The sequence below is a fragment of the Phyllobates terribilis genome, unplaced genomic scaffold (assembly GCF_046119375.1).
Source record: "Phyllobates terribilis strain yellow unplaced genomic scaffold, ASM4611937v1 Scaffold_7__3_contigs__length_470593459, whole genome shotgun sequence".
In the NCBI taxonomy this organism is placed as follows: domain Eukaryota; kingdom Metazoa; phylum Chordata; class Amphibia; order Anura; family Dendrobatidae; genus Phyllobates; species Phyllobates terribilis.
Window position 1 is genome coordinate 298,512,303 of NW_027362767.1, and position 26,231 is coordinate 298,538,533.

General features: G+C 45.1%; 1 protein-coding gene across 2 annotated transcripts in view; it reads left to right on the forward strand.

The window, feature by feature from the left end:
* LOC141154700 (ligand of Numb protein X 2-like) overlaps positions 1 to 26,231 on the forward strand; it is a 70,022-nt gene that overhangs the window by 14,216 nt on the left and 29,575 nt on the right. Inside the window, exons 1-2 of one of the 2 annotated variants that reach the window (XM_073641038.1) lie at positions 24,749 to 24,922; positions 25,075 to 25,525. In XM_073641038.1, the coding sequence (XP_073497139.1) occupies positions 25,143 to 25,525 (383 nt within the window). In that variant the 5' untranslated portion in view covers positions 24,749 to 24,922; positions 25,075 to 25,142. Of the gene's footprint in view, positions 1 to 24,748; positions 24,923 to 25,074; positions 25,526 to 26,231 lie in introns of those variants that run through there. The other variant, XM_073641037.1, reaches the window with a different exon arrangement.

A 26,231-nucleotide genomic window follows, 5' to 3' on the forward strand; every position in this document is an offset into this window, starting at 1 on the left:
AAGCTACATGGCACAAAACAAGTCCTCTAGTAATAATTTCCTGCTTATTAAACACTGATTTTATTGACATTACAACAAGCTGCCCAGTAAGTGACATATTGCTGGAATCAGGGTCTCTATCCCTTCATCATGCTGCTCTCACATTAAAGGGGATCTGTTATCAGGTTTATGCTATGTAATCTGAAGACAGCAGGAGATACAGGCTGAGACAGTCTTGAATGATGTCATTATTACCCTTTGTTGTGTTGTTTACTTATAGTGAAGATTTTATCACTTGTGATTAGCATTGCTGGAGTACAGTATTCTGACCATGCCCCCTCCGCATGTGATAAGCAGCTCACTGTCTATGGACATTGTATATACAGAGCCTGGTGTGGACGGGGTTAGTTTCCTCAGCTCTGCTGCATTGCTAAGTCTAAAAGCTCTGGTTGTGACAGAACCGCTGCACCCAGTAAACTGTGATACATTGTTGGAATCGGGGCCTCTTTTCCTATGTTATACTGCTCTTAAATTAGATAGGAAAAACGTGCTGATAAATTTCCTTTTAAATAGCCAACAACCTGGAGATCGCTTCCCTTTAAAACTCCTTGGTTATTCTTGTCACTGCCTTTTGGCTGTGCTGACACCATTAGAAAAGGCATGTTGCTTATCAATAGAGAATGTTTTGAGCTTAAAGCGCACCTGTCAGCAGGATTGTGCCCAGTAAACCACATACACTGTCAGGTGGGCGACATTACACTGATTAAAATGATACCTTTGTTGATGAAATCCATGCAGTGGTTCTTTTATAATATTTTTCATTTCTGACATAATGAGATGCTCGTGATTTGGGGTGGCCTGTGGGGAGGGGCTTTATCTGGTGCTCTGCTTATGTATTCCTATGTGTGCCTTCACTGACCTGCCTAAATGCGGCCTGTGTAATTGTGTGCCAAACTTGAAATTTACATGTAGCAAAAGGGCCCCTACCGCCCGCACATTTGCAGCAGCATCTATCGCTTGCCGCATTATTTTGCTGGAGGTAAAATAAATTTGCCTGCAGCAATATGGCGCCGCCGGCCGCGCCTGCCCGGTAGGATCTCCTGGCAACACAGAGATACTACTGTGCATTTTTGGGTGGGGGGGCCATTTTGCTGCTTGTAAATTTCAGGGTTGGAACACAATTACACAGGCAGCATTTAAAATAGTAGGCTGGTCAGAGAAGGCACAGTGACCAGTCAGAGGCCAGAGATGGGCATACATAAGCAGAGCACCAGCAAAAGCCCCTCCCCACAGGCCGCCCCGAAGCACAAGCATCTCATTATCTCAGGAATGAAAATAAAGATTATGATAGAACCACAGCACGGATTTCATCAACAAAGGTATCATATATTAATCAGTGTAACGGCGCCCACCTGACAGTGTATGTGGTTTTCTGCGCACAATCCTGCTGACAGGTGCACTTTGAATAGTGTGTGACCTAATCCAACAATAGACAAACAGTAGCGGCATTCATCAACAAGATGCCTTTACAAGGTTTGTCCCCTTTCATAGAATCTCGGCCCCAAACACAATTTGTTCTAAAAAATAAATAAATACACTGTGCTTTGCAAACCGTCCAGCGCTGAGTCTCTGCTGCTGCTCCCGGTATCTGATATTGGCTGCAGTGCTGATAACACATCGACTGTGCGGCAGCTGATCACTGAGCTCAGCGGCTCGGGGCAGGGCGTTCACTCTACACAGGCAGTGTCACTGAGCTCAGTGATTGGCTGCTGCACATCTGTGATGTCACCACTGCAGCCAATATCAGATACTGGGTTCAACGGCAGAGACTCAACGGTTGACCTGGTGAGGGTGAGATAAGTATGTGGTGTTTTTTTTTCTATTATTGAATTTGGATTGTCTGAAAGGTGACAGTGCCTTTTTTCATTCCTTTGGCTTAAAAACACTAGACATACCTCATGATACCTGCTCTTATTTTAGGTACCATTTCAAAATAAACTATGTATATGAGAAATTACACCATTTCTGTACATTATTTTTACTGATCTCTGGCATTTTTTACAAGCTTTCCCCACTGGAGGCAGTATCCCTAAATTTCAGTTGTCCCAGAGTTAGTGGGTGGATACTTGCTGCTATGATGTCTCCTATACACAGTACACCGAAGGAGAGGGGTTCTGGCTCTTCTTTCTCTGCCTAGCAAATGTTCAGAAGCAGCGATGGCTTTGAAGAAAATATACAGGAACCTGGAGGATATACAGCAGTACTGAGCTGTATGGCTGTAAATTCAGCAATGGAGTTTTTCAGTTTGTAGGATAACGCTTTTTAAGATTGAAGAGCAGGATCGAGGGGGAGGACTGCCAGCTAACAGGACCAGTCAGATGGGGGGAGGGGAGGTCAGTAGCAGAGTCATGTTGGGTGATTTGAGAGGCCAGATAATATCTTTGGAGGTGGGGGACCCCTACTTCATCTTAGCACTTTATGTGATATGGGGTAGAAATATTGATGCATTGGGTAGATTGCTGCCGAAATACTTCAATATGGAGCTATGGACAGACGCTTTGAGTTCTGAGTGTGTCCTCTTGACGGCTTGTGTTTTGCTGAGAAAATCTTGATGGTAAGAGTAAGGAGCGATTTGATGTGGGAGTCATAGGTTGAGATTATCAGTAGATAAAGACTGGAAAGATAAAGCACAATAGGGTCTTATCTGGTATAAAAGGAGACTGTAAAACACAGGTTGTGCTCACCTTGTAGAGTTGTGACAGTCAACTCCTTTTGTAAGTTTGTGGTAAATGGAAGCTGCTGTGGAGCCACCAAAGGAGATAAGATGCAAACAAGTGGGAAAAATGGATATAATACTGCACTGCCAATAGTCCACCAGGCAATGAGAGAATTATAAAATATATTTAAATGCGTTTTTTATTTGTCAACGTGTTTCGAAGCATACAAAACTTCTTCATCAGGGCAAACCACAATGATTTGGAGTCATTGACCGAGAGTGAGGTGAGGTCAACAAAGTGCACATGAGATTACGTAGGCCAGTGGAGGGAACATAGATGTAGATGACCACTCTGGGAGACAGTCCTTAAAGTCAGGGTTTTGGCTGTGACAATCATGAGAGGTTCTATGGCCAGGGGTAAAGGGGTGCTCCAGCACAAACCTCTGCAGACCACCCGTGACAATGACCTTTATTCCTTAGTCCAGCACAGAGTATTTTTGATCTCAGGAAAGCATTTCTCTACGTTTACTGAGTATTTGAAATAGCCTTTTACGATGTAGGAAGAAGATTGTGTCTAAAAGTTACTTGTACTTGAGTAAATACTTCTGAGGGCGTTTAAGTCTCTGGTGAGCTGCCGCCTGTTTCCTAGAGGAGAGGTACAGGTCGCTACGTACAGCAATGTGAATAGACTTCTTTGTGCTGTGCACACTGAGGACTTTATCCTCCCTCCTGGGTTACGTTACTCCTCAGATGGTCGGCTTTAAACTGCCCGAAGTTAGAAGTTCCTGCGGTTGGAATTCTCGCTGGAGCTTTGTTGGTGTCAGTGTCTGTAACACAAGGAAACCTTTATGTAAAATAGACGAGCAAGAGCTTCACCTTTCCATTAACGTGATATTTTTGCTTTCTGCTGTACAGAAAAACTTGTGTATTTTGTACTGTCTTAGTAATTTTTTTTTCTTGCTACACCTGTTTTCTGCTTTATTTGATATTCTCCTTCTAGAAAGTGTTTATAATAGAACTGTGTTTCTTGTGCTTGCTCTTCAGACTACTAGTTTACCCTGCATCATTGTAATGGATGACAAACGTCACAGTATAACATTGAGGCATATATGGATGAATGGGATTTTTAGGAGACTGACACAATAAATTGGCACAACTTAGGGGAGGAGCATTACCATTAGTACAACCTATGCAGCCACACGGGGGCCTTTTACCAGTACCAACTCACCAAGCAGCTTCTGTCAGACACATGAAGGGGTATATTATGATGAACTATTGGATTGCAAAGGGCCAATATGCTGCCCTTGCACAGAGGACCTCTTCTCTCTGTATCAGCCCTTGGCACAATAACACCAATGATATACAAACTAGTATATGTTGTGTTAAAAATTCAAAGCAGACATGTAAGCTTCATAACACATTTCATATACCCATCATGATAATTTATCTGTACAGTTGTTTCCAAGCAAAAATTACACACTAGCATGTTTGTGGTGAGCCAACACAGATTTGTTGTGCACCATCTCATCACCTAAAATCTGGCAACAAGCAGAGTTATGTGCTTTAAATGTTTGCAAACCACACGCTGTTTGGCTGCCCATGATATACAATGTGACCAACAACTGGCTCTTCATGACATCCACTAATGACTAATTTCATACATGCCATCATCCCATTACTGTACTTACTAATTCTCTTTGTTCCCCATCAGAATAAAATATACTACACTGGAGAACTGGGATAGTAAGTGATAAATGTCAGAAATGTGCAGAGCAGGGAGGCAACATAAAGCAGTGCTTGGTTGGATTAGACACTGTTGTATGGAATTAAACTTTATCATAGTGAAAAGCTTTTAACATTTTATACATGGGAGGGGGGGTCTTGTGCTTTGAGATGGCAGGCTAGGCTAGGCATGTACAGTTTAGTCTGAACATTATGCTTGATAGTGCTAGCGGCATACTGATCACACTGATAGCAATTCTCCAGAGAGAGAGGTAAAATTAAAGGTATTTTATACATTGTAAGTCTGTGTGTAAATTGTAAGCTGTTATGTAACATCTTTATCACCCACTGCTACGATCATTGTGGGCATTGTTTCCCTGCCATTGGGGTACATTAGCAAACTGCCCTTATCCTTCGGAGCATCGATGCGTCCACCTTTGGGAGCCTTGGTGCGCGCCATTGCGTCCACCTTTGGGAGCCTTGGTGCGCGCCATTGCGTCCGCCTTTGGGAGCCTTGGTGCGCGCCATTGCGTCCGCCTTTGGGAGCCTTGGTGCGCGCCATTGCGTCCGCCTTTGGGAGCCTTGGTGCGCGCCATTGCGTCCGCCTTTGGGAGCCTTGGTGCGCGCCATTGCGTCCGCCTTTGGGAGCCTTGGTGCGCGCCATTGCGTCCGCCTTTGGGAGCCTTGGTGCGCGCCATTGCGTCCGCCTTTGGGAGCCTTGGTGCGCGCCATTGCGTCCGCCTTTGGGAGCCTTGGTGCGCGCCATTGCGTCCGCCTTTGGGAGCCTTGGTGCGCGCCATTGCGTCCGCCTTTGGGAGCCTTGGTGCGCGCCATTGCGTCCGCCTTTGGGAGCCTTGGTGCGCGCCATTGCGTCCGCCTTTGGGAGCCTTGGTGCGCGCCATTGCGTCCGCCTTTGGGAGCCTTGGTGCGCGCCATTGCGTCCCCCTTTGGGAGCCTTGGTGCGCGCCATTGCGTCCCCCTTTGGGAGCCTTGGTGCGCGCCATTGCGTCCCCCTTTGGGAGCCTTGGTGCGCGCCATTGCGTCCCCCTTTGGGAGCCTTGGTGCGCGCCATTGCGTCCCCCTTTGGGAGCCTTGGTGCGCGCCATTGCGTCCCCCTTTGGGAGCCTTGGTGCGCGCCATTGCGTCCCCCTTTGGGAGCCTTGGTGCGCGCCATTGCGTCCCCCTTTGGGAGCCTTGGTGCGCGCCATTGCGTCCGCCTTTGGGAGCCTTGGTGCGCGCCATTGCGTCCGCCTTTGGGAGCCTTGGTGCGCGCCATTGCGTCCGCCTTTGGGAGCCTTGGTGCGCGCCTTTGGGAGCCTTGGTGCGCGCCTTTGGGAGCCTTGGTGCGCGCCTTTGGGAGCCTTGGTGCGCGCCTTTGGGAGCCTTGGTGCGCGCCATTGCGTCCGCCTTTGGGAGCCTTGATGTCAGAGTCGTGGAGTCAGTCGGTATAAAATGGACCGACTCTGACTCCTAAAATATATAATAAATTGGGTACAGTAGTTCAATGCAGTTTGTGGGGAATATTTTTTCATAAGAATTTGGGAAAGTTATGAAATGTCCTATAAATGTCTGTTCTGTTCTTGATCTAAGGGTCTAGACTTTTAGCTGAGATGAATCTGTGCTACAGTAAATTTGTCACTTAAACATGAGCCATGTATGAGGGAGTCGGTGTCATGGAAATTGAGGAGTCTGAGGTTTGGCATACTGACTCCACAGCCCTGCTTGGTGCGCCATTCCTCCCGCCTTTGGGGGCCTTGGTGCGCCACCCACCTGCCTTTTGGGAGCCTTGGTGTGCCACCCCCCCCCTTGCCTTTTGGGAACCTTGGTGCGTCATTCCCCCCCCCCCCCCAGCCTTTTGGGAGCATTGGTGTGCCACCCCCCCCTTGCCTTTTGGGAGCCTTGGTGTGCCATTTCCCCCCCGCCGCCTTTTGGGAGCCTTGGTGCGCCACCCCACCTCGCCTTTTGGGAGCCTTGGTGCGCCATTCCACCCCTCGCCTTTTGGGAGCCTTGGTGTGGGCTTCTGCAAACTTCCATACAAGGGTTTTTTTTTCAGTGAGAGTTAATGTGGTGCAAATACATAATAAATGACATGGTGTGTAAGTCATGACTGTGTCCAGTGTGTATATTGGATTTTTTTTTCTAGTGTACACTCTAAGCAGAATACACAATTTTTATAAACGGAGCAATGTTTGTCTTTTTGGCTGAGTATACTAGTGAAAAGCTGTCTTGAAGTAACAAAATTCCTTATATGCCTTAACATAATGCAGTATTGTAACTGAAAATAGAACAAAATAATCGAAAAATGTAACTGAGTGAAATTAGGAGTGCTGTCAATGCCCTGATTCACCGGCATCTCATCAATGACTGATGCTCACATTTCTTATTATCCCTCCCTCGCTCCCACAGACACCAGGTGATGCTCCCCGGGGAATCCCTATTGTCTGGATTCAGGTGTTAGACAGTTTTTTCCTCGGGCAACATGGCTCATCCTAATGCCACCTCCATGCTCAGTATAGTCTGTAAAATGTATCTGCTTTATGTAGTAATGGTAGAATATATATTCTAATGGTTTCAAAGGTTTAAAAAAAAACAACTCACGTAAATGCTAATTCAACATTATTGTATTATAACTTCCTTAATTGTAGCACTTTAATTGTAAAAGCAGGGTTCATAGTATATAATTATGTAAGTAGAATTAAACATGGCTAAGTGACAGGTACAATGGGACTGGGGAGCCGACCCACAAGAGCTTACAATCTGCATTGCGTTATTAGTTTCTCTGTGTGACCTCAGCTGTCGTCTGTTTTACTAGAAAGCCACATTTCCTAAACTGGTGTCCTCCAGGATTAGCAAATTGTAATGTTCCTGTCCTGAATGTGCTGGATGTTTTTAATATTCGCCTTACGCACAAATCAATACATTTGTATATGAGTTCAGCTCGGTGTAAGATCCCAGCTACTTTTCAGGAAAGTGAAGTTCTGTCTGCCTCCTTGGTTCCTTACTACTCCCCCCACACCACTCATCCCTGCTCATTACTAAGATGGAAATTCCTGGCATGTCACAGGAGACTGGATGGTTTTGGCAAGCTGGAGTTTTCTCAGCTGCTTGCTTACCTATTTGCAGGCCAAAGTATTAAACCTCTGCAAAAAGGGGGGCATAAAGGCAGCGCTGAATAACTGTGGGACAGGCAGCGGTGTTTGCTGCAGGACGACAGGTCTAAAGGGTGAGAAAAGGACTCTGGAGCCTGGGGTATGTACTTCTGTCTTTATACTGGAAGATTACACTGCAACTCAGAAAGTAATGACAGATTTAGCTCTGCTACATCTGTAATTATGCTTTAGTCAGTCCTATATATTCCATAGTAGTATTGTGTAATGTGTGATAATGAGAACTAGGACTACATGTTCTAGTGAAAGACACTAGTTGTGCTAATAATAGCTATGTAGCTATGGCTGTGTGTGTACAGAGGCAAGGCTGAAAGCAGAAATGTCACTTTACAATAGCCAGCTAGCTTGTTTGCATAGACAGCATTGTACGTGGTGTACCGGACGCCATACCAGGTTTACCTGGCAGCTTGGCAATGTCTAGACCAGATGTAGCAGACAAGTACTGGCTGCTCTGCTGGATGGTTCCTTGTCTACCTTTAGTTAAAGGGGGCTTCTAGCCCATAACATTTGGACAAACCAACAACAAGACATAGATAAATAATAGAATGTAGCCATAAACTTTGTATCAAATCCAACATAATGCTTTCCTACAAATCAAGCCATGTGAAAATGTAATGAAGAGTTGAAAGCTACAGCTATTATAGCTGAATATGCAGAAAGTAGGTCACTAATCATAAATAACTCATAAAGAAGGTCACCGTAAAATACGCTTATCTTGTCTGTGCCAAATGGAACAAAGTATCAAAATGTATATTTCACTAACTTGATATAAACGGATCTGTCAACAGATTTCACAATATGAAGTATTTAATTTGTTTTCAGATCTGATAAGGATAGTATATTTATTGTGAAAATCTGTCAGGATGGCTGTAGAATCTTCGGAAAACTTTTTGCTTGATATTTTCATGCTTTTTTTTATATCAGGCTTATATAGCCTTGCTGACATGGCTTTTCAAAGTAAATATACTAACTTCATCAGGTCTGAGATGTATTTAAAAATGTATGCCATTTGTATTGTACATTTTGGTGATGGATCTGCCTTAGATCTAGTGACTTTTGTGTGAAACACCTCACTCAGCTGCCTTTTGTTAATTTGCTTTTTCCTGGAGTACTAAACAACTAAAATTATATTAAACTTAGGCCAAGATTCATTAAGACTGGCATTTTTAAAGTCAGTCGTGCTGAAGAGTGCAATGGAATAAGGGCGTTTAATTTATAGGTGGTGCATCTTTCAGCTGCTGTGCGCCACCAGTCAGAGATTGGAGTACATTTTTTTGTCTGAATTTATGCCAAATTAATGCCAAATTTTATTATGATTAATCTGTTGGCCACATTCACCTGTGCCCACTATCCAAATAACTGGCAGGACTGTCCGGGACTGGGGTGAAAACAGCAAAAGTTGCACAAAAAAATTGCAACATTTCAAACAGTATTCTGACAGAATTCTGGCGAAAACTGTTTGATATATCTGCTCCTTACTATTTAAATCCTGCACCTTTATAGCACTGATCTTCCTATCTGTGGTTTGTTACCACAGGTTAATGATGTGTTCCCCACTGGCACATGATCATGGCAGTGAGCATAGGAAAGAAATAACAACCGCTTTTGTTAGTGATTCTCATCAGCAGTTCTGGCATACAGGGAAGCTTGGATTGTTGCCACCAACAAATCAATGTAGCGGCCGGCCGGCATGTGACCCTGAAGCACTTCAGTGACAAGCTGAAAATGCAGACAGAATACTGGCCATGTATCGGGTCCATGTGGTTATCTCCTGGCCTCCAGCAATGTTAAACGTTGTTCTCTCTATGGAGATATGTATGTGCTGTAAATCTGATGTTAATAAGACCATTGTTGCTCAGCGATACACGATGCAGTATTCCATTAGGTAGGAAATACTTTACAAAAGAAAATGGGACCTTTTGATTTATCAAACATTGCACTAATTATAATGTAATGCCGCATGCTAAATATTTTATATTTGGCAGAGTCCATGACATCCAGGACATATTTGGTATAAAAAATTGTATGCATACAATGATGAACTTGAAGGACCCATCATGATTTGTACCTTTCTTTTACAATCTGGCATGCAGGATACAAATCTTTTATTAAAAGGTGTTGTCCACTATCGTAATGCAAAAGTAAAAAAAAAAAAAAAAAAAAAGATGCCCACTTGGCTGACGCCAGCTTTCTGTGCTTCTGCCGGCATCCTCCACCGGTCTCCTGGTTTCCTCTTCTAGCGGGGGGGCATCAGGTGACCAACTCTATTTAGGCTGCATGCCCACGTTGCATATTACAAGCGTATATACTGCGGAATTTCCGCAGCGTAAACGCTTGTAAAACGCATGTATATCCGCACCCCATGGTCCCCAATGGCATTCCGCAATGTCAATGCCCATGCTGTGGATTTTTCCGCAGCGTATATGCTGCGGTCAAAAATCCGCAGCATGTTCATTAATTTTGCGTTTCCGCATGCGGAATCAATGTGCGGATGGTACCCAAGTCTGGAGGAGAGGAGACTCTCCTCCAGACCTGGGTACCAAAGAACCTGTAAAAAAAAGAATAAGTATAAACTTTATTTTATCTTCTGATGTTTTCCCTCCATCGCGCTGTTGTGTGAAGGACCTGCCACGTCATTGAGTCATGTGACCCATCACATGACTCAATGACGTCACCGCAGGTCCTGCACACAACAGCGTGAGCAGCTCAAGACTCCGGACGGGGCAGAGAATGCATCGGAAGGGGAGTATAAACTTTATTTTTTTATTTTTTACCATTCTGATTCTTTTTTTTTAACTATTACTTGGTCACACTATATAAATCCATGCCGGTTGCATGGATTTATATAGTGTGACCAAGTTGTCAAGCACTTTTCCAAGTGATGCTTAAATCACTTGGAGAAGTGCTTGATAACCCGCATGCGGAAATGCATGCAAAGACGCTGCAAAGACGCCTCACAAACGCTTCTACCTGGCGGGAAAACCGCATGTAAAATCTGCATGCGATTTTCCCGCCAGGGAGAAGCGCAAAAAATATGCGTCAGTTCCGCAACGTGGGCACATAATTGGCTTCAGTTGTCCCGTTCCATTTGATATGGAAGAAACAATGGTGCAACTAGAGCAGCGCCGGCCAGGTAGGGGAGCATTGTATGTCTGCTATTAAATAACCTATCCTACTCTTTTATATTTTAGTAAATTAAATATTGAAAATGAAAATCTGCAACTATTCATAAGGGGATATCTTAAACGGACAACCCTTTCCCTATGCTGCTGTTGGATATATATTCAGATGATTACTTTCCTTGGGAACAAAGAAGTTCTCTCCATATGTTTATCATATTCTGATAGGGAAACGCTGACATGTAAAACTATAAGTCTCTAGGATTCAAATGTGAATATTTTAGCTCGTGGTTAAATAATATCTAAAGGTTTACAAAAGTGTCTCGTGTAAGAGAAAAATCACTGTTGTCTGATATCACATATGCTATATTTTGTTTTCAGACCTCGTTGACAGAATTTCCTCGCTGTGAGTTTGCATTTTACTTGATAGGATTAGGTCTCCTGGTAATATATATTTTTTTGCTTTTTAAGTAGTTCAGTAAATTGGGCTTTTCCTTATATTGTTCTGTCAGTAGTGATTATCTTTCACATAGCCTTGAATAGCTGCAGTTATGTACTTAAGATACTTACAGAGCTATTTACTCTATCTGTCCTCGTCTTCTCCAGTGATAATAAATACAATTTTATACAACAATGTTTGGAACTTTAAATTGAAGAGATTATTGGCGTCATATTTGCTGTTGTGACACACCTTTAACAGTTTCACTGGATTTACAGAATATTAACTGTTCAATTATGGCCTGTTTCTTCAAAGTGTCATATCCGTACCTACAAGTATATGGCATAAAACAGATGAGAATGTGTGTCTGTAAGCTTGTACAAGAGCTGCTGTAAAGCTGTGTTTACATCTCTCCTGTCATGTAAACTTGGAGTATACACTTTATCACAAGCATGCTGGTGTGCCTAGCAATTTGACAAGTGTTTTTACCATTAGACATACAAACTTAACTTCCAAACTAGAGAATAACCCCTTTATCTCCTATTAATGGGATAGGAGTTAACTTCCTGATCGATTGGGGTCCGGCCACTGTTACTCTCATTAATCTTGAGAACTGGAGGTCTAAAGATCCCTGTGTGAATGGAGCGGTGGTCAGTCATGCACACTTGAGCTCAATTCTTTCTTATGGCAGTGGTGAAGACCAGTCAGTACAGTGTGTATCTCTGGCGGTCCCATAAATAATGGAGCGGCATGGCGCATGATCGACCACTGCTCCGTTCACATCCTTTTTTTTTTTTTTTTTTAGTTCAGATCCTCTTGAAGTAATATGTTGGAATATTGGCATCACATCATAATAAAGAGATGTGGCAGGTTACCTAAAATTGTGAACCATTACATATACAGTACACGCACTTCAATTCTGGAGGTATAACCTGCAATATTGTTTGTGAGGTTAAACAGGTAGCCCACGATCTATCACTCTGCTGACTCAATAGCTGCAGAGTCCAAACTTCCTCTGACATTAACATCCGTATAAAAATTGTGCGTCAGTCGCTCCATGGCATGTGTGTCCATAGCCGAGCAGCTGCATGTAAGCCTTACATCACCAAACACAATGCCATGGTGATCACTACCCCAACACATGCGTGCAAGGCTCAGCTGAGCATCCATGTGTGTTCTTCTGTGACAGCGGAGTAAGCAGATGCCAGATACCTCTGGATGATGCTTATTTCCTGAGAACAAAATTATCAGGTGTTAGAATTCTAAGTGCCCTATCCTAATGTCCCCAGCATCATCTGTTATGGGAGAGTGGGGACAACATCAAATGGTTGTCCAGTGCTGCTAAAATCGGTGTGTTTGGCCATTTTTGATCTAACGTGCGCAGTATTCCTTTCTGTATATTCCTGTTCATAGCCGACCTTTAGCATTTCATACATCAGGGCATTGTTCAGTGTGGGAGTGTAGGTATTACTCATGTTAGTCTGGCCGTGCTGCGATAATCACCGTGTTTAGTACACACACTACTGATACCGTCGCCAGGTGATTCACTGTGGAGTAATGGAACTTTTGGAGAATTATTGTCTGCTCTTTTTAGTCTGTATCATTAGTATATCGTGTCTGCTATTACTTATACTCCTCACAGGACAAGCCACGGTTCATTATTTAGTATGCATGTGGCTTGGCTTCTCTCTGCTGAGAACGGTCAGTGCATTTTAAATACAGCTATGTGTAATCTGTGATACAGGTTATTCATATGGCCACATATGACATTTTCCTTTAGAATTTGCTGATATATTGTAGAGTTAATGGTTCCATCAATGATGACAAGCCATCCTGGCCCAGATACAGCCAAACAGGCCAAAGTCATCATACTGCCACCACCGTGTTTTACAGATACTGTGTGTGATACAGATGGTAACACTGTGTAATGTAGTGTTTTTCTTTCACCAAATATATGTTTATTTGGTTTAAATAAGTGTTATTTTGGTCTCATTTGCCCACAAAACATTGTTCCATCAGTCTTCTGGCATGTGTAGATGATCTTAAGCAAACTGCAGACTGGCTGCAGCGTTCTTTTTGGAGAGCAGAGGCTTTGTCCTATCAATCACTTGCCGGTCAATGAGAGGGGTGCATAGTCAGAAAAGAGCAAGTCAAACCTCAAATAGTTTAATAAAGTGAAAACTGACCAGCATATCCTATAGTGTGAACACGTGCCTGCTGCAATGACTACATATATTGCAAAAGAAACAGAAAGCGCAGCAGCACTCTATGAAAGTCAAAATATATGAAGACAATAGACCAATAGACATGTTTGTCCATTTAAATGTAGGCTTATAGTCCAAGAGTGGCATATCAAGTAGGTTCAACCAGGGCTGTACATAGGAATCATGGGGCCCCATAGCAGAAGCTCTGATTGGGCCCCCCCCCCCCCCCAAAAAAAAAAAAATTGAAATAATTGTTGGGGTCACCAAAGATCAGATCTCACAACTTTCCATCCTTTACACAGTAATTTTCCTCCTGCTGACGTCCTAGATCTCTCTTTCATTGCCCCATAAAGTATGATGCCAATAAAAGGGCCCCCCAAACACAGTATGATTACCCCATGGTGAATTCCTCCACATGCGCAGTATAATGTCCCTAATGTACGCCATCTCCACTCCCAGGGCAAAGTATGCTGACCCCAGCACAGTATGATCCCCCAACTGTGAGCCTCTAGAGCTAGAGAGGATGGTACATAATAAGGGAGGGTGTTATACATAACAAAAGAGGAAACTATATAACTAAGGACGGCGCTATACATAATAAGTGAATACACTATATACTAAGGGACTGTGCTATACATAATAAGGCTACATTCCTGCATCTGTGTGCAGTGTCAGTGTGCTGCCCTGTTTTACAGACGCATTGAGCATGTCCTATTCTAATCCTCAAAATCGGATCAGAACAGGACATCCTCTGACCCTCTTAGATCTCATTCTCAGATCCGTGATTTTCATGGATGTGTCAATGGATCTATAAAACTCTACGAGTCCGTGGACCATCCGATAAAAAATCTGGCAGCACACGGACATTTCACACAAATGTGAGAATGTGGCTTAAGGGATTTTACAGATAACATTATCACTCCAAGTCACACAGTGCAGATACAGAATAATATTTACATCCTGGCAATTACCGCTGACGTCACATCTGATCAGAGTCGGTTTCTGCTGCTTCTTCTCCGTCTGGTCAGACCTTCATGTCGACATCTCCCAGCCACGTCTCGTCTTGTCACAATGATCTCCAGCCTAGAAAATAACAAGGTCACATTTTGTATACGTACATGTGTCTCCCCCGCTCTGGGCCCCTGAATACAGTTATGTACCCTCTCCCATTATTATACTATTAGCCACTTAGTAATCAAAATATAAAGTGATAAGCAGCACTGTGCCCCCCATTAACTATAATCTCCACAAGCCAATAATATAAATTATTCAGTCTCTGTGACTCTCCCCAATTAACTGTAAGGCTATGTGCACACGGAAAACATACAAGGCTTTATAGTACAAGCAAAGTGAAACCCCATCATTGCTCTCTCCCAGCACCCCCATCATTGCTCTCTCCCAGCACCCCCATCATTGCTCTCTCCCAGCACCCCCATCATTGCTTTCTCCCAGCACCCCCATCATTGCTTTCTCCCAGCACCCCCATCATTGCTCTGTCCCAGCACCCCCATCATTGCTCTCTCTCAGCACCCCATCATTGCTCTCTCTCAGCACCCCATCATTGCTCTCTCAGCACCCCATCATTGCTCTCTCTCAGCACCCCATCATTGCTCTCTCTCAGCACCCCATCATTGCTCTCAGCACCCCCATCATTGCTGTGTCCCAGCACCCCCATCATTGCCCTCTCCCAGCCCCTCATCATTGCTCTCTGCCAGCACCCCATTATAGCTCTCTGCCAGCACCCCCATTATAGCTCTCTGCCAGCACCCCCATTATAGCTCTCTGCCAGCACCCCCATTATAGCTCTCTGCCAGCACCCCCATTATAGCTCTCTGCCAGCACCCCCATTATAGCTCTCTGCCAGCACCCCCATTATAGCTCTCTGCCAGCACCCCCATTATAGCTCTCTGCCAGCACCCCCATTATAGCTCTCTGCCAGCACCCCCATTATAGCTCTCTGCCAGCACCCCCATTATAGCTCTCTGCCAGCACCCCCATTATAGCTCTCTGCCAGCACCCCCATTATAGCTCTCTGCCAGCACCCCCATTATAGCTCTCTGCCAGCACCCCCATTATAGCTCTCTGCCAGCACCCCCATTATAGCTCTCTGCCAGCACCCCCATTATAGCTCTCTGCCAGCACCCCCATTATAGCTCTCTGCCAGCACCCCCATTATAGCTCTCTGCCAGCACCCCCATTATAGCTCTCTGCCAGCACCCCCATTATAGCTCTCTGCCAGCACCCCCATTATAGCTCTCTGCCAGCACCCCCATTATAGCTCTCTGCCAGCACCCCCATTATAGCTCTCTGCCAGCACCCCCATTATAGCTCTCTGCCAGCACCCCCATTATAGCTCTCTGCCAGCACCCCCATTATAGCTCTCTGCCAGCACCCCCATTATAGCTCTCTGCCAGCACCCCCATTATAGCTCTCTGCCAGCACCCCCATTATAGCTCTCTGCCAGCACCCCCATTATAGCTCTCTGCCAGCACCCCCATTATAGCTCTCTGCCAGCACCCCCATTATAGCTCTCTGCCAGCACCCCCATTATAGCTCTCTGCCAGCACCCCCATTATAGCTCTCTGCCAGCACCCCCATTATAGCTCTCTGCCAGCACCCCCATTATAGCTCTCTGCCAGCACCCCCATTATAGCTCTCTGCCAGCACCCCCATTATAGCTCTCTGCCAGCACCCCCATTATAGCTCTCTGCCAGCACCCCCATTATAGCTCTCTGCCAGCACCCCCATTATAGCTCTCTGCCAGCACCCCCATTATAGCTCTCTGCCAGCACCCCCATTATAGCTCTCTGCCAGCACCCCCATTATAGCTCTCTGCCAGCACCCCCATTATAGCTCTCTGCCAGCACCCCCATTATAGCTCTCTGCCAGCACCCCCATTATAGCTCTCTGCCAGCACCCCCATTATAGCTCTCTGCCAGCACCCCCATTATAGCTCTCTGCCAGCACCCCCATTATAGCTCTCTGCCAGCACCCCCATTATAGCTCTCTGCCAGCACCCCCATTATAGCTCTCTGCCAGCACCCCCATTATAGCTCTCTGCCAGCACCCCCATTATAGCTCTCTGCCAGCACCCCCATTATAGCTCTCTGCCAGCACCCCCATTATAGCTCTCTGCCAGCACCCCCATTATAGCTCTCTGCCAGCACCCCCATTATAGCTCTCTGCCAGCACCCCCATTATAGCTCTCTGCCAGCACCCCCATTATAGCTCTCTGCCAGCACCCCCATTATAGCTCTCTGCCAGCACCCCCATTATAGCTCTCTGCCAGCACCCCCATTATAGCTCTCTGCCAGCACCCCCATTATAGCTCTCTGCCAGCACCCCCATTATAGCTCTCTGCCAGCACCCCCATTATAGCTCTCTGCCAGCACCCCCATTATAGCTCTCTGCCAGCACCCCCATTATAGCTCTCTGCCAGCACCCCCATTATAGCTCTCTGCCAGCACCCCCATTATAGCTCTCTGCCAGCACCCCCATTATAGCTCTCTGCCAGCACCCCCATTATAGCTCTCTGCCAGCACCCCCATTATAGCTCTCTGCCAGCACCCCCATTATAGCTCTCTGCCAGCACCCCCATTATAGCTCTCTGCCAGCACCCCCATTATAGCTCTCTGCCAGCACCCCCATTATAGCTCTCTGCCAGCACCCCCATTATAGCTCTCTGCCAGCACCCCCATTATAGCTCTCTGCCAGCACCCCCATTATAGCTCTCTGCCAGCACCCCCATTATAGCTCTCTGCCAGCACCCCCATTATAGCTCTCTGCCAGCACCCCCATTATAGCTCTCTGCCAGCACCCCCATTATAGCTCTCTGCCAGCACCCCCATTATAGCTCTCTGCCAGCACCCCCATTATAGCTCTCTGCCAGCACCCCCATTATAGCTCTCTGCCAGCACCCCCATTATAGCTCTCTGCCAGCACCCCCATTATAGCTCTCTGCCAGCACCCCCATTATAGCTCTCTGCCAGCACCCCCATTATAGCTCTCTGCCAGCACCCCCATTATAGCTCTCTGCCAGCACCCCCATTATAGCTCTCTGCCAGCACCCCCATTATAGCTCTCTGCCAGCACCCCCATTATAGCTCTCTGCCAGCACCCCCATTATAGCTCTCTGCCAGCACCCCCATTATAGCTCTCTGCCAGCACCCCCATTATAGCTCTCTGCCAGCACCCCCATTATAGCTCTCTGCCAGCACCCCCATTATAGCTCTCTGCCAGCACCCCCATTATAGCTCTCTGCCAGCACCCCCATTATAGCTCTCTGCCAGCACCCCCATTATAGCTCTCTGCCAGCACCCCCATTATAGCTCTCTGCCAGCACCCCCATTATAGCTCTCTGCCAGCACCCCCATTATAGCTCTCTGCCAGCACCCCCATTATAGCTCTCTGCCAGCACCCCCATTATAGCTCTCTGCCAGCACCCCCATTATAGCTCTCTGCCAGCACCCCCATTATAGCTCTCTGCCAGCACCCCCATTATAGCTCTCTGCCAGCACCCCCATTATAGCTCTCTGCCAGCACCCCCATTATAGCTCTCTGCCAGCACCCCCATTATAGCTCTCTGCCAGCACCCCCATTATAGCTCTCTGCCAGCACCCCCATTATAGCTCTCTGCCAGCACCCCCATTATAGCTCTCTGCCAGCACCCCCATTATAGCTCTCTGCCAGCACCCCCATTATAGCTCTCTGCCAGCACCCCCATCATTGCTCTGTTTCAGCACCCCCATTATAGCTCTCTGCCAGCACCCCCATCATTGCTCTGTTTCAGCACCCCCGTCATTGCTCTCTCCCAGGAACACGTCATTGCTCTCCCCTTCCCCACCATTGCTCTCCCCAGCCCTATCAGCCCCATTATTGCTCTCTCCCTGGCCCCATTATTGCTCTCTCCCCACCTCCCCTCCCCAGCGTTTCAGTAAAAAAAAAACAAAAAAAAAAACTTACCTCGGCTCGCTCCCTGCAGCATTCTCCTGGTTGCCGGCAGCTTTCTTCCTGACCCAGGCGCGCGCTGCATGATGATGTCATCAAGCTGCGCGCGCCTGGGTCAGGGAGGAAGCAGAGGATGATCCCTCCAACTCCGCTGCTATTCTCCTCCTGACAGCAGCGGAGCTGCAAGGATCGCTCCCCGACTGCCGCTTGCAGGGAGCAGCTTCACCTTGCGGGCCCCTTGGTGCAGCTCCATGGTGGGGACCCGGCGCAGCTGCATCTGCGGTATGTCCACCCCTGGACTGCTATGGGGCCCTCCTCGCTCATGGGCCCCATAGCAGTCGCGTGGTCTGCCGCCTTGGCGGTACGCCACTGGGTTCAACCCCTCAGGAGGAGGTCACCTTGCCGTGGTTGATGAGCATACAAGAATTGGCCAATTTATGCGCTATGAACCTTCATTTTGTAAGTACATTTCATTGAGTGACAAAACAGTCTAGATTTAATGTTTCCAATGTCTTCATATATCTTGACCTTTTTTCGAGTGCTACTGTGCTTTCTGTTTCTTTTGCACAAAATTACTAGCATTTATTTTTAAGCAAAAATTATGGCAAAATGTTTCAAAATTCTTTTTGAGGTGTCCAATTGACTTGTATTGCAAAGTACCAAGCAGAAAACACCTGAACAATTGTCAGATCACTTCTTTTAACTGCTTGGCTATTTTAGAAACCTGAAGTGGTTAAAAGACACTCAAAAGCCTAAACATAGGTACAGCAAGACATTTTACATAGAAATACATACGTCATTCTTTTGAGTGTTTTGCTATTAGTCTTTTTAGGTGATTTACATAGTGCAAACGTGTTAATGTACTCTCCGATCACCATATTCCTCGGTTTTCAGCGCCGTTCCTGACTGCTCTTCCAACTCACCGGCTCACACTACGCTCTTGCTTTTACAGTGTAAGACTAAGGAGCATCCGAACAAGGCTCCATAGACTTACATTATAAAAGCCACCTCCGGCTCCCTCATAGAGCACAGCGTGATCTGGAGAGTGGGAAGTGCTATCACGTGACTCTGAAGAAAACCGGAGCAGCGCTGAAACTGACCATAAAACTGGCCATAGACGAACATGCCATACACATGGATACTTGGCTCTGATGAGAAGGGGAATAAGCATCCGGCTGCTGCAAATTTTGGAGAAAAACTAAAGGGTTGGGTATATAAAATTATAAATTTTAGTCTCCATATTTAAATATTACTATAATACTAGGACAAGGGCCCAACTCTTTCTATATTGGCTCGCTCACGCTAGCGTATAACATGGCTGAGTGCTATGCAATGTTTTATCGGATTGCATTCGGCCCAATGTTATACTATGGGGCAGCTCAGATCTGCGATTTTTCTTCTCATGTTGATTTAGCATGAGAAAACAATCACAACATGCGGCTCACACACCCATACAAGTCTGTGGGTGCGTGTGAAACATGGGACTGCACTCTGATGTCATCCGAAGGCAGTGCGATTACAGCGGACGCCGGCAATGGAGGAGATGGAGAAATTACTTTCTCTGTCTTCTCTGCACCTGTGCTGTGATTCTCTCATGCGAGGGAATCTGAGCATAGTGCACTGCCACTCGAATCAAACTCTATACTGCATAATCAGCCCCGATTCTCTAGCATGAAAGAATCGACGGCCGTGTGAGCGGGCCCTGTAACCAAGAGTCCATGAACCTAGCTATTTTGTGCCATCTTTCTCCTCTATGGAAGTATATCCAAAGCTTCGTTATGTTGAGGTATATGTAATTTTGTATATGACAAGGCCAAGGTGCCATATGAGGCTGAAACATGGACTTCTGTCATGGATGTGCTAGGGGATCTGCATGTAATCCAATAGGGCTAATCTGTAACTTTCCAATGTTAAATCTGTGCAAATAATGAACATGCTGTGGATTTAATAGCCGCAGCACTCTTTTCATTCTTCACAGATTTTCCAGCTGCATATGAATGGAGTGTAAAATACTCTACTCACTTGGATTCGATGTGGAATGCCTGCGGATTCTGTGAGAATCCAGACACAATCCTGAACTCCCACGTCTGTTAATGAATCTGGAGCATCTGATGAGTGGCATGCTCCTCTGTGTGCCACGCCAGAGATCTTAATCCAATCTCTGACTGGAGTCAGATTTCTGGTGTAAGGAATGCCACAGCGCATCATAAATTAGATAAGATATGGTGTCGCGGCTGCTACGCCCCCATTGCGACCCAGCTCCGTGCATTTTGGCAGTGCTGGAAAAAATTGCCATGAAAATACCAAAAGTGGCTACATTTTTGAGCATTTCCAAGTTGCGCTAAAATTTTGCAATTTATCAAAGCAAAATCCAGAATTATGGCCAAATTGCATGGATGATTTGTGGCTAATGTGTTTGAGAGAGGAAATTTTGCTTAAAGGGGTTAAACTTTTAATTCCTCAAAGGCTTGCTTTTACTGGCCTTGCCCAGTTGTGCATCTTTGCCTCATCACAACTACAATGTGTGCTACTGCTGCTGACAATAGCATGAGCTGCTGAGTCCAGTGACTGGCTGCAGCGGTCACCTGTGTTGTAACCATGGCACTTTACAAATTTCAAATATGCAGCATAAATTGACCTGTCACGCTGATTCTCTCTGCTGCATATTCATGAAATCTCATGCATAACACTGATACTGTAAAATGGCAAAGATTTCCATTTGCACGTCTTGAGAACATGCCGTTAATTTAAAATGTTTACCTTACATTCTCACATCACAGATCATTTCCTTACACATAAATGGGGTTGTTTCTACAGAATGGACATGGGTTTGTGCTATTATACTCCACAAAACAAAAGGCATACCAACATAACCCAATGGGCCTAATGCTGAGTGTCTATGCCAGGCGCAGGCTCTTCAGCTGCTAAATAAATCAGCCGTGGAATGGTGGCTGTTTCCATTTACAGGTTGTGTAACTATTGCTGTGTGCACAGCTAGCAGATCATTATCTTCCTCTAGAATTACATATTGACAAAAAAATCTGTTACCACTGCAGAATATCCCCACTTGTTACATGCCACAGAGGGGTGATTCTGTCCTGATTGTTCTGCCTTCATTCACTGATGTGTGGGAGTGTAAAATATGTCACCTAGACCTCTGTTCTGTGCTATAAAAAGAGATGCCGTTCATGCGCTAGTGAAGAGTAATGGCGGCATTTCATCAATATACTGCACACAATCTGGCTGTTCTTATGTAATGATGCGCAGCAGCTGCTTGTGTGTCTGTCTCTCCAGAAGGAAGGATGCGGAGATTCTTCCCAGACATTCATATTTATCTGATGGAAAGAAATGACAGTGCAGGGCTGTGTCAGGGAATGCTATTACACATATTGTTACTTGCTCATGGTTTCTATTGCTTTTCCTCGTTTAATTTACCATTATTACTTGAAGGGTGATTTAGGCGTAAAATGAAATGCGCTCTCTCCCAGGATTGGAGATGGGGAAAGGATGGGTAATAGGCCAAAAGTTTCAGACATTAGCTCCTTCCTTGAGTACTCTTTTCGCACCCTCTTATAGTTGTACCCGTCAGACACTGCTGATACTGCATCTTTTATTTCCGTATCTGCAATAAACATTAGAGCAAATGGGTCTTTTAATATCCTATAGTTCTTCTGTAACTTTAGTACATTCAGCTGGTGCTTGACTTCTTGTAGTCAGCAGTAGATTAGAAGAAATGATAACAGTTGCTAATATCATTTTCCAGTTGTGTGCTTTGTAAAGCCTTCTCAAACTCTGCCTAGACTAGAGCCATATCCTTACATGCAAAAACACTGGATTTTTTTTTCTGCAGGTGTCTGCACCAAAATACACTATAGCAGTCTGCTCTGGTTTATTGCACTTTTACTGCATTTTTGAGTGCAGATTGATGCACTGTATTTTTTTTCTTGTGTGTATCTAGGAGAGCTGTATATATTGCAGGGCTGTGGACTCGGTAAGCCAAACCTCTGACTCCAACTCCTCCTCCTCAATTTCTATGACACCGACTCAGACTCCCTCATACACGGCTCATGTTTAAGTGATAAATTTACTGTAGCACAGATTCATCTCAGCTAAAAGTCTAGACCCTTAGATCAGGAATAGGACAGACATTTATAGGACATTTCATAACTTTCCCAAATTCTTATGAAAAAAAATATTCCCCACAAACTGCATTGAACTACTGTACCCAATTTATTATATATTTTAGGAGTTGGAGTCGGTTCACTTTATACTGACTCCACCAAAATGGACTCTGACTCCACAGCCCTGAATAGGAAAGCTGTGTGTTGTGTATGGAGGAAAGCTGTATGTAGTGGAACTGTGTGTATGCTTGTAGCAGAGCAAGTGTGCATGTACTGTGCGATTATGTGCGTGATGCAGAAAATGCATATAAATTGCTGAAAAGGTATATGTGTATAATATACATGCTGCTGAGAAACACTAACATTAGATCTCTATCCACTCTGTTATACCCTACAGCATTAAAATTAGTGTTATGGACGACTCCACATATTTACACGTCCAGGAAGTTTTAATTTGTTGCAAAAGTGTTTTTCCTATTTTTTTAGCTATCTAAACCTGCAGTGTGTTTTAAATTAAGGACGCACCGTATTGTATTTTTTTTTTTTTAATGTTTTAGTTCAGGAAAGCCTGGGACCTTGCACTTAACAAAAAAATGCATTTTTCTTCTTTTCATATATTTTTTTTTCACACTCCCCATAGAAGCCTGTAGAGAAAAAAAACGCACAGTGGTGCATGAAATGCTTAAAAAATGCATGGTAGAAGGCGTGCCATGTTCCCCCAATGATAATCTGCATGTGCTGTGCACTTGCTGCAGAAATTTCCGCTGCGGATTATCATTGCGGAAAAAAACGCAGCACTACCAATTATTTTGCGGAAGTGCTGCTTTTTCGCTGCCATTGACCTGTATTAGAACGCACGGATTCCGCTTCACTAGATGAGGACATGCGGAATCCCATGCGTTCAATGTGCGGATGGTACCCAGGTGTGGAGGAGAGGAGTCTCTCCTCCGGACCCAGGTACCATAGAAACTGTAAAAAAAAAAGAATAAAATAAAAAATAAATGTTATACTTACCTTCTGATGGCCCCCGCTGCACTCGTCCTTTCATGCCGGCAGATCGCGGTGGACTGAAGGACCTGCGCTGACGTCAGTCATGTGATGGGTCACGCGACGCTGACATCGGCGGGTCCTTCAGTGTACCGCGATCTGCCGGCAGTCAGCACCGAGCGAAGCAAGACACCGGGGGCCATTGGAAGGTAAGTATAGATTTATTTTTTATTTTTTGACATTCTTTGGGGTCACACTATATAAATCCATGGCGTTTGCATGGATTTATATAGTGTGACCAAGTTGACAAGCACTTTCCAAGTGATGCTAAAATCGCTTGGAAAGCGCTTGTCAACCCGCATGCGGAAATCCAAGTGAAGAACGCTTCACATCCGCTTGTCCCTGGCAGGAAAACGCATGTACAATCCGCATGTACAATCCGCATGCGTTTTTTTCTGCCAGGGAGATGCAGAAACGCTCAGGAAAAAATTCTGAGCATTTCTGCATCGTGGGCACATAGCCTTACAGTGCGATGTATTTCTACAGTGAAAACCCCTCCCAAACACCCTGTCTTTTTAATAGACCGCCCTTTAATCTAAAATCATTAATATGTAGCCCATCTTTGAGAAGATCGCTGCCACCAAGAGACAATATTTTAGATCAATTTTGGGTGGTCTTTTTCACTGTATTTGACATTATACATTGCATTAGACATTTGCTTGATGCAACATTGTATAGATGTTGGCATTGACAGTGGCCTCAGGATTGTCCCCTGTTTAACCCATACACTGCTGTGTTCTCCTATGCCAGTGACCTGGTGTATGGTAGGAGCAGGCTGGCTGTGAAAGGGTTGTGACTTGTGACACACCTACTGCTGTGTTTCCTGTTTGTTCTTTGGCTGCAAACATTTCTATGAGGCTATGTGCTGTAACAATAGATTCCTTGACTGGTAACAGAAAGCATTGCAGAGTGGTGTGTGATTAGCTTGTGGTCAGTGCCTGTGCTGAACAGCTAGGCCTGTAAGGCTATGTGTGCCATGACATGTCCTGGGCATGTAGACAGAGAAGCGCCTGTACAGTCTGAACATTGGAGCATGCAGGTATTTAGCATATTGCAGATTATCTGTTACCTCCCTCATCCTGCTGCTTCAGTACAGTCCTAGCAATGCAGCAGGAGCACACATTAAGTGCTAGCAATGGGCAGAGCTGCTGGATTAGGTTTCAGTGCCTGGATGTTTGACTTTCTATGACTCACTGAGTAATAGGCTGGACCTGGCGCTGTATATTTTGGGGACATGTGTTTTTATTAATCTAAAAAAGAAGACTTATCGCCAGCATTAGCACAATTGTGCAATACTAGGTGCTGTAGTTAAGTCTGCAAGTCTTTGGTTGGCAGTGCTTTATTCTGATTTCCACAGATGCTGCTGGCGCCTCCGGCTTTTAAACTCATCTGATTTGTAAAGTGATTCAGCAACTAGAAGACAAACTATGGCCAGGATTTCCATGTGACCTGGTTTTCTTAGTACGTGAGAGCACCACTTCATTATGGCATTGAATGCATTCATACTTCATTAATATTTCACCATTTGTCTGCCTCTTCTTTGTGTAGTACTCATTTGAGCAGCAGTCGTTGTTTCCTCCTTTTTTAATACGTTTTTCTGTTTTTATTCCTAGAGAACATGTTATAGCCTCTAGGATTGTATGCCTGGCAGCACCTCGCTTGCTGAAAAAAGGACCAGGCAATGGCTGACCCCTTGGATGTAACTTCCACAGCCCTTGAGCTCTGTCGTGACTGTGGGCAACCTCACGTGTCTTCTGAAAACCACATCTACAACTTCCAAGATGAGGTGGATGATGAACTGGTCTGCCACATCTGTCTGCAGCCATTGCTCCAACCTATGGACACGCCATGTGGTCACACATACTGCTACAAGTGCCTGAAGAACTTTCTACATGAGAAGGACTTTTGTCCTATGGACCGCAAGAAGTTGTGTTTTCAGGACTGTCACAAATCCAGCCTTTTGGTGAGAAATTTGCTGGATAAGTTGAGTGTTATCTGTCCCTTCCTGGTTGAATGTAAACAGGTGATGCAGCGATGCGAGCTGGAGCCCCATCTACACAACAGGTACACATGCCGGATGTCTAACAATAACTGAAATTCTTCAGAAATCTGTGTTAAAGGGAATCTGTCAGCACAGAGTGACTGTTCAAACCAAGTACAGGCACTGAGTACATCATGGTGGGGCCAAACATTTATAATCCACCTTCACACCTGCTTGTTTTCCCTCAATCTCCAGCCCCCTCTTTGACAGCTCTGGCTTCAAAGAGCCAGAGAAGGGTGGAGATAAATGGAAAGCAAGCAGGTGGGAAGGTGTAATTAAAAGTTTGGCCCTGTCATGATACACTGAGTGGCGAGACTTGAACAGTTATCATGTGCTGACAGAGTCCCTTTAAAGGAAGGCCATCATGTTGAAAATGCAGTCTGTTCTGTATGTATAAAGTGTATATAAAAAATATATGATAGGCTTTGGTATAAAGATTCAGTATCACTTGTCATTTTATTGCTGTAACTCTGTTCATTCTGGTCTTAGGAGTCCAGTAGGCGGTACTATTTGATGATTGACAGCTCATATAGAAAAGGCTGTTAATCATCAGTAAACTCCTAAACAGTATTTAACAGATTTTGAAAAAAAAAATCTAACTTTTCAAATGCAATTAATTTCCAAAAAATGTATAAATTTTGTTTCTAATTTAGGCAGACCAATATAGATATGATCACTAGAGATGAGCGAACCAGAGAGAGAGCGAATTTTCCAGCTTCAAAGTTCAGG